Genomic DNA, 9,600 nt, shown 5'->3' with positions numbered 1-9,600 from the left:
ATTATTAGGCATATTTAAATCCATTTTTTTTTTTAAAATTTGGCCTATTAGCCCTCCCTAAATCCAATTTTTTTTTATTATACACAAGTTTTCTTGAATCTTAAATACAATCTAGCTTAATTTTAGAAAGTTTTATATTGATACTTAAAAATTGGTTCTTGACAACTCAGATTATAACACGTATATATACGGAAAAAAATTGAACAAGTTCGATTTAGCAATTTTTTTTATGCATGCACGTGTAAAATCGCCCCAACCAAACAATCTTGTATTCGTCACTGCTCTCTCCATTGCAAAATAATTATTGCGTTTGACCAAATCACATATATTAAAGAAGCAATTAATTTATATTAAACTGATCAACAATAGACTAAAATAGGCTTAATGCATATTTACACTTATAAATTTGGTAACTTTTATCTATTGATACCCTAAATTTTTAAAATAACTTATCACACATCTATAATTATCTTTAAAAAACATCACACGTCTATAGTTGATTTTAAAAACCTATTGTATATATATAGTTAGCTCATTCGAATTTCCGGCACATAAAATCGTTGATCAATCATCTTTTTAATGGATGAGACGCTATATAAAACGAACTCACGCGTTTTTTTTAATAACATGCACATGTCATCTTATCTGTCAAAGATGATAGATCTATAGGTGCAAACCATCTGCGAAAGTGAATAGTCACTGCTGTCGGAGGTGAATACACTTACGGACCAAAAAAACAGGTGTCTGATGTGTTTTTAAAGTTCACTGTAGATATATAGGTTATTATAAAAGATGAGGTGCTAATAGGCAAAAGTTTGCCTAGGCTGTAAATATGTATTAAGTTGACTAAAATACCTTTTATCTCATGAATTGGACCACTCTCTTGTATGGATGGAAAAAGGAGAAAAAATGGAATGTAGATTTTTTTTGGAAATGGACCCAAATTGCTTGAAATGTAATTCAACCATTGAAGGTGAAAAACTTGTTTGACCCATAACTTTGGAGCGGTGAATTGAACTGTACGCATATTTGAATTGAAGAAGAGGAAGGAAAGAAGGAGGGAGGGAGGGAGAGAGTCGGTCAAACTCATATCTTCATTCACCGAGAATCTGGAAACAAAACTCTAAATCTTCGCATTTTTTACGTATCAATAACATATTTTTTTTGTATTCATTCGGAAAATGATCGGACAAACAAACAAATTTTCTGACTCGTCTTCATCGCGTAATCAATCAAATGTCAATTTATTCTATACTTTGACTCATCGTCTCTGTCGTTTCTTCAATCCTCCTGCAATCATTCTCCATAAAAACGTGGAAGAAGACGGCGACGACGCAGATACATCTTCATTTATCATCTCTCGTAAGGTTTATTTTCCAACTCTTTTTCCAGTTTTTTCTGCTTTTTCTCAGTTCTTTTCTGAATATATTTGTGTTACGGTTATCCTGATCCATGTAGCTTTAATTTGCATGTTTATTTCTCTTTTTCGCTTCGTTTTTAACTCGTTCTGTAGTTGCTGTTGATCAATATGGAAATGTTTCCACTGATGTGCGATTAAGATAGGTGCATAAGATCCGGGAGATGTATAATTAGGCGAAAATAAAATGAAATAGAGCAAGATCTTACTCTCCCGTGGAAGGAAGTGCGTAATCTTCTAACTGCAAGTGAAACTTATAGTGTTTATATGATTAATCTAGTTGTAGAGTAAGCTGAATGGAGATAAGCTTCGTGATTGAATTGAGTTGAAAGGAGCTACACGCAAACGCTATGTCTAGTTTCGTACGGCTTCAGGATTCTTAGGCAGATTAGGCGGTCAGATTCAAATTCATTTAACATACTTGTAATTATCCATCTTCTTGCTAACATTAGGTACTAGTCTGATCTCTGCCTAACACGTCTCTGACAAAATCAAAAGATGTTTTTGCGCAACCTCTGCATAATACAAAGCAACTGTTATCTTTTTCCGCCTTTGCAATAATCAGGCCTTAATTGAACAGGGATTGGTATGCTATTTTTCAGAGGGTTCTCTATTCTTTTTCGTTTTTAACTCATTCTATAGTTGCTTGCTGTTGACCAATCCTTCTTGGAAATGTTTCCACTGATGTGGGATTAAGATAGGTACATAAGATCCGGGAGATGTATATTTAGGCCAAAATAAAATGAAATAGAACAAGATCTTACACTCCTGTGGAAGTGCATAGTCTTCCAACTCAAGTGCAACTTATAGTGTTTATATGATTAATCTAGTTGTAGAGTAAGCTGAATTCACGGCAATGAGCTTCGTGATAGAATTGAGTTGATAGGAGCTACATGCAAACGCTTCAGGATTCTTAGGCAGATTAGGCGGTCAGATTCAAATTCGTCTAACATACTTGTAATAATCCATCTTCTTTCTAACATTAGGCACTAGTCTGATCTCTGCCTAACATATCTCTGATAAAATAAAAAGATGTTATTGCACAACCTCTGCATAATACAATGCAACTGTTATCTTTTTCCGCCTTTGCAATAATCAGGCCATAATTAAGCAGGGATTGGTATGCTATTTTTCAGAGGGTTGTCTATTCTTCTTCGTTTTTAACTCATTCTATAGTTGCTTGCTGTTGACCAATCCTTCTTGGAAATGTTTCCACTGATGTGGGATTAAGATAGGTACATAAGATCCGGGAGATGTATATTTAGGCCAAAATAAAATGAAATAGAACAAGATCTTACTCTCCCGTGGAAGGAAGTGCGTAATCTTCCAACTGTAAGTGCAACTTATAGTGTTTATATGATTAATCTAGTTGTAGAGTAAGCTGAATTCACGGCAATGAGCTTCGTGATAGAATTGAGTTGAAAGGAGCTACACGCAAACGCTTCAGGTTTCTTAGGCAGTTTAGGCGGTTAGATTCAAATTCATTTAACATACTTGTAATTATCCATCTTCTTGCTAACATTAGGCACTAGTCTGATCTCTGCCTAACATATCTCTGACAAAATAAAGATGTTTTTGCACAACTTCTGCATATACAATGCAACTGCTATCTTTTTCCCCCTTTGCAATTATCAGGCCATAATTAAACATAAATTTTGGTATGCTGTGTATAGTTGTTTTCCCTTGATATACACTTGCTTAATTGCCAGGCTAGAAATATTTGAATTAAGTCTCTGCAACTGTAGATGGAAGATGGAGAACCAAGATACACGGTTGATGAAGCTCTTTTGGCAGTCGGTTTTGGGAAATTCCAATATTTTGTTCTTCTTTATTCTGGCATGGGTTGGGTTTCAGAGGCAATGGAAATGATGCTCCTCTCATTTGTTGGGACAGCAGTTCAGAAAGAATGGGGTCTTACTTCTCATCAAGAAAGCCTAATTACCACTGTAGTTTTTCTAGGTATGCTGGTTGGAGCATATTCGTGGGGATTAGTTTCAGATAAATACGGAAGAAGGTGAGAGCTCTTATTACTTTATTGTTATTTATTTTGATTGAAGGAAAGACAAACACAACGGGATCTTAAGCGTCTTAATAAGCTATTTCCCTTTTGAAAAAGTTACACACAGATGGGCTCTTGGGACACACTGTAGGTGCCATTTGATAGAAATAGAAATGATTCTATATTTGCAAAAAGCATATACTGTCCCCTTTTGCATATATATGCATTTCACAAATTCTTCTTTTCTGCTGCATCACTTTGGCATTGGTGGTTTTATGATTTAATGCTTCAGTATTTTTTTAAAAAAAGAGAAAGCTTCTTTTGGTTTCTGTCCAAAGGGCAAGTTTCATAATACTTGGTGTAACATAGAAGTTTGTTGCTAAAGGATGGTTGAATTTGTTTATTTACAGCATTAATATCTGAATATGAATGTATATATATATAGCATTACCATGAAGTTGGTATCCACATATCTCCTCTAAAGGTGGTCTTCAGTTTATATACCCCCTCTGCTAAATATGGAAAAGAAATCATGTTAATCTTTCTTCCACTAATGCTGTAATTTGTAATCTTATTGCTTTATGGTGTCTTCTCAATGTTGTTCTTTGCTGTATACTTGATCAGGAAGGGATTTCTGGTTACAGCGTTAGTTACTTCTGGAGCTGGATTTCTGAGTTCCTTCTCCCCAAACTATGCTGTATTGCTTCTTTCTCGTTGTATAGTTGGCCTTGGTTTGGGAGGCGGTCCTGTGCTCTTATCCTGGTTCTTAGAATTTGTACCTGCGCCAAAACGAGGCTTTTGGATGGTTGTTTTCCAGGCATTCTGGACAGTTGGAACTATAGTAGAGGCTGCTTTGGCATGGGTATACCATTGATTTTCTCATCATGTTTTGGTATTTCTGTTCCAATTTCTCATTAGATTTAAATTTGAACTGTATATTCCCAAGTTAACTAAACATTCATTGATGTATAGACAACTCCTATATAGACTAGTTGGATGTTCTTCACCTTTTACTTAAAAATATCCGATCTTTAGGTCCCTGGAATGTAGGATTCTTGCTTTTTTTTACTGGTCATTGGATCTTATTGATTCTCCTTCCTATAATTATCTGTCAATTATTGTTTCTTGCTTCTGTGGTTATTCCTTTCTTAGGTTCCACATCACTCCAAATATTAGTTCTAGTTTATTTTTCTTGTGATGTGAATGATACTCAAAACATAGTTGTTGCATTAGTGAGAAAGAACTCTGGAATCTATTAGGTTCTTTTGGGTAAAATGTAGTATGCAAAATTTACAAATCAGGAACACCTACTTGCTTAACATTCGAATACCCATTCATTTGAAATTATCACCTATCCTAGCACTCAGGAATTTAACACCTACCTGATTTATTCAAACCCCATCCATTTCAAATTGTAATCTATATAAGGTTACTCTCAGGGATTTAAATGTCTGTTTGATATTTTCTATTTTCTATTTATTATTATTTAGTGATATTTGACAAGATTAGCAATAATTCACTGTAGCCTGTTTGAATGAGAAAGTTAATTTGTGTGTTGCACTGACACTTAAATGTTCAAGCATCTGCAAAGTTTTACTTAGTTGCTTACTGTTAGAATTTTGGTTGTGCTGATTGTTGTTGTATTTAGGATCCTTGCCTTGCAGCCAGATTTGTTGAACTTTTACTACTTTTGCAGGTTATTATGCCAAGATTAGGCTGGAGGTGGTTACTTGCTCTATGTTCCTTGCCGACGTTCCTTCTCCTTGTATTTTACCCTATAACACCCGAGTCTCCTAGATACTTTTGTTTGAAAAGTAGAGAAAATGATGCATTTAGAATTTTAGAGAAAATAGCCAAAGTAAATGGAAATCCGTTGCCCGCTGGTGTTCTTGTTTCCGATCATGAAATTGAGCTGCAAAAGCAGAATCTTCCAGAAGATGGTGGAAATTTAAGGTCATCGCATGAAGATAAAGATTTTAACAATCCTCCTTCCAGGTGGAAGGACTCTAACATGGGGATGTTTAGATCACTGTTAACTCTTCTTTCACCTAAATTATTCAAAACAACGTTGCTCTTGTGGGTGGTCTTTTTTGGGAATGCGTTTTCTTACTATGGCCTTGTGCTTTTGACCACTGAGTTGAACAAAGGGAATAATAATTGCAATCCAACTGACAAGCAGTCAGATAAGTCTGGGGATGTGAACTATAGAGATATTTTGATTACTAGTTTTGCAGGTAAACTTTTAATTATTATAATGTTTATTTGTAGGAAAATGTGCAATTTGGCCTCTATACTTTTGCATTTTTTTTGTCAATTGCATCCGTGAATTTTTATTTTTACAAGATTTGGCTCCTCTACTTTTATTTTTCATCTCATTCAGCCCTTACTAAATGGATCTGTTGTGCGTGTATGGCGCGGGCTGTTAGCCTAAACAGCTCCATGTGACATTTAATGGCACCTATGTAACCAAACCATTCAATAGGGGCTTAATGTGTTGAAAATAGAAGTATAGAGAAGTGAAGGGGTGCAACCATGTATAAGGGCGAAATTATGTTTTTTTCCCCTTATTTATGAAAAAGGCGTTGTTTGTACTCCCCTTAGAGCATTTGATTAGCATCTGACTTTAATTTGCTTCAAGAGCTTCCTGGACTCATCCTGTCAGCTCTTACAGTTGATAGATTGGGTCGCAAGCTTTCAATGGCAGGAATGTTTTTCATCTGTTTGGTATTCCTATTACCGTTGGTAGTCCATCAACATGCAACCGTAACAACAGCTCTTCTCTTTGGAGCTCGCATATGCATCACAGGAACCTTCACAGTTGTCTACATATATGCTCCAGAGGTAAATAAAGGGGGTTGGACTTTCACACCAATCATTTATTCTTATACTGTAATTTATTTGCGTCTCACTAACTGTTATCAATTTTCTGTTGTTTTATTGGAAGTCATATGCTTTATTGGTGATTTTTCTTTATATTTGAATCTTGTTGTCGAAGTTAGATGATGAGGGACTAACTCTGTATGCTGGTGCACATGTATGGATGTTTCTAAAGACTAGCTTTGAAACAGTAGACTTTATGACTTACAGATGAAAAGATGAAACTTTAAGCAGAGGCAGATTATATTATTATTCATCATCATATGATAGCAATAGTCATTGCCAACTTATTCATCCATCAAAAGGAACTTCTTCTTTTGAAAAGGCATCCATTATCATTTTATGTTTTGTGATAGTTCCATATGGAATCTATCACCCAATAGTTCTCTCTCTTGAACAAAATGTGAATGTGCGGCCTTGTTTTTATTATATTAAGTGTTTTGTACTTTTGAGAAGATTTGAACTCTTATTCATCTAAAGATGCCTTTTTCAAGCTAAAAGTAACTGGGAGTCTAAACTAAGGACCTCTAAACCTGCAGTCGGTAAATTACCAATAGAAGTCGAGGAAACAGGCTAAAAACTTACTATAAGCCAATATCATGGCAATCACATCACATTGATTAGGGAAGTTATCCCATGTAATGTAAGGCTTAACTCCACCTGAAAGCTATCTCAAAGAGGGAGGATTGCCTTTATATATTATGGCTCATGATATGGGATACTTGGGCCGTGTTTAGTTTTAGAGAACCTTTACCATTTCTCATTTCCCATTTTCCATTTTCTTTCTTTTTATTCATAGAATTTAAGATGTGGAAAGCATTTTAAAGTTGTTTTCTAATTATTAGTTAAAAATCAGAAATTTGGAAAATTTGACTTCAAGTTTTCCATCTGGAAAATTTACACAACTGAAAAATAAACTCCAAATTTCCATTTTCTAAGAAAAATTTCTGGAAAACAGCTATTGTTTTCCACAACTGAACATCCTCTTAACATTCCAAAAGGAACTTCTCCATCCTCTCACCTTTTTCCTTTCTCCCTTTCTCCACTTTCAGTCTAGGAGATTTTCTATTAGCCTGTATAATGCAAATATCTAAAGTATACAGACTACAGTTAGACCATGTTTGTTTGCCGGAAAATATTGTACAGAAAAATATTTTCCTAATTTTCCGGTATTTGTTTGCTTAGGAAAGTAAGTGTCACATGTCAATGTAGAAGTAGAAGGACTGATATGTGAATTATGCATTAGAGTCCGTTAAAGCTAGTTAATTGCCTTAATTGCCTTATTTCTGTTATTTGGCATATTTGCCCTGTTTTGTCATTTAGTGAATTGTTTTAGAGTTTGTTATTCCAGCTGTTAGTAACAGCTGTGGAATTGTACTACCTGTGATATCAGCTAGTACTACTACCTATCCCTATATGTAATGCTTGATTGTAATGGATATCAGCAATCAATGAGAATACACAATTACTACTCTCTCTCTCTTAAATCTTCTCTCTTTCTGAACCCACATTCTTCTATTCCCTTCTAATTCTTCTAAAAGTTTTCCCTGTCAGTTTACCCACCTTACTTTGCCAACGGAAAATTTTAGGTTAGTCAATTAGAAAAATATATGAAGAAAGTGACTAAAATGTTTTATAACAGCCACCCATCACTTCCTGTCCGTTTTCCGTTGTTATAGCCAAACAATGGAATTCTCTTACCCAATATTTTCCAAAACACAATATTTTTCGGGAAATAAGCGGAGCCTTAGAACTACTTTTTGTATGTTTAAACTAGCATTTCTTTAGTGATAAATTCAGGTGATAACCTTTGTTGTCTTGTTTATATTTTAGATATACCCAACTTCAGTGAGGTCAACAGGTGTTGGAGTTGCAAGCTCAATGGGAAGAATTGGTGGAATGCTCTGTCCCCTTGTGGCTGTAAGCCTGGTGCAAGGATGCCATCAAACTGCAGCAGTTCTTCTTTTTGCTGGTGTTGTTTTTATGTCAGGGGTTTCTGTCTCACTGTTCCCATTTGAAACGAAGGGCAAGGAGTTAACTGAAAGTATATCCAGTACAAAACATGAAAAACCAAATGCCACGACATAATTAGAGCTATAAAGTAGGATACCGTGACACGATCCAGTTGAAGCATAATCTTTTAGGTAGATGTTTATCATTAAAAAAATTGCCATGTTGTATAAACACTGAAGTTCAGGTGTTGAAATATGTTACTTGTATATTGCTTTTTCTTTGATCATAGTTCATTAATAACTTGTATCTCAGCCTCGGCCTCAGTTTGCTGTTTGATTTTATGCATTTAACAGACAACCTTTTCTGGGGGTTCTTCATATGTTATGGTATTTTGCAGACGGCATTATTTTCCCTCTTAAATGGATAAAAAGGTCAAGAAAAATCAACTTCTATAAAAAAGAAGAAAAACTAAATATTTCTTTCATGCTTCAACAATAACACTTAAACATAAGGATTCATATAAAAATCATTGCTGATCATGCATCAAGTGCTCCCAGAAATTGATTCAGAAGTACAATTAATGGTTCTTATGGCTCAGAGGAAAAGCTCTTGATTCATATGTTGCTCTACTTCCTCTCTCAGGTGAGTTCTTCTTTTGTTCATTAATTCCTGATCAGACTGAATGATTTATCTTCAACATTTGTTTATTATCGGAAATAGTGTGATAGGGTAATTGTATTGTTTATGAAGGCAGTAATTCTTCTTTGAAGTATCTTTTCAGGTTTTGAAGGAGGGGTAACATCGGAGGCAACTGGATGAGAGACTTGAGATTTAACCTGATGCATGCAAATATGCAAAGTCTACTGTGTTAGAATTCTCAAACTTTATGATCAATTTGGTCTGAAATGCATTTTAGATATCAATTTGGCCCTTCAACGTGGCAATTGCGACTCAATTCGTCCAAAATGACGTGTAAATTTTGACATGTTTCAAAAAGTAGCCAATCATATATACATGTCATTTTGGATTGATTTGACTACAAATGTTAAGCTGAAGGGCTATTGTACCTAAAGTTTGTTTCGGGGAAAATTGACCCTGCAAGCCTTGAGGGGCCAAAATTGGTCGTTTATCCAAATTCTTTGATTTGGGGGACATTTCACATCTCCAGAAACTTGGAAGTGTATCAAAGCTAACAACCTGAATTAGGGCCGTTCGAGCAGCAAGGTCATCTAGTATCTTTTTTTCCTGAAAATTGCTCTCTTTCCTCCTGGATTTTTACTAGGGATAGGCTTTCTGCAATGGAATAATCTGCAAAAGGCCTCAACTGTTTGTTATCTGGAGAATGTATTTCATT

The 9,600-nt window shown here is 35.1% G+C and overlaps 1 protein-coding gene across 9 annotated transcripts; it reads left to right on the top strand.

Moving 5' to 3' along the window:
* Window positions 1–1,069: 1,069 nt before the first annotated feature.
* On the top strand, window positions 1,070–8,650 carry LOC136220158 (organic cation/carnitine transporter 7-like). 9 transcript variants are annotated; one of them, XM_066007899.1, is made up of 6 exons: window positions 1,070–1,367; window positions 3,163–3,431; window positions 4,041–4,278; window positions 5,113–5,650; window positions 6,088–6,257; window positions 8,127–8,650. In XM_066007899.1, the coding sequence occupies exons 1-6, from the start codon at window positions 1,182–1,184 to the stop codon at window positions 8,379–8,381; spliced, it is 1,656 nt and encodes a 551-aa protein (XP_065863971.1). In that variant the 5' UTR covers window positions 1,070–1,181; the 3' UTR covers window positions 8,382–8,650. The 9 variants fall into 9 exon arrangements, with proteins under 9 accessions (XP_065863971.1, XP_065863961.1, XP_065863979.1 ...); XM_066007889.1 differs by having other exon boundaries at window positions 1,071–1,367; window positions 6,055–6,257; XM_066007907.1 differs by having other exon boundaries at window positions 1,238–1,367; window positions 3,127–3,431; window positions 6,055–6,257.
* Window positions 8,651–9,600: the final 950 nt, after the last annotated feature.

Source organism: Euphorbia lathyris, chromosome 1 (assembly GCF_963576675.1).
Source record: "Euphorbia lathyris chromosome 1, ddEupLath1.1, whole genome shotgun sequence".
Classification (NCBI taxonomy): Eukaryota; Viridiplantae; Streptophyta; class Magnoliopsida; order Malpighiales; family Euphorbiaceae; genus Euphorbia; species Euphorbia lathyris.
Note: the sequence above shows the minus strand (reverse complement) of the source record. Positions and strands in the feature narration are given on the sequence as shown.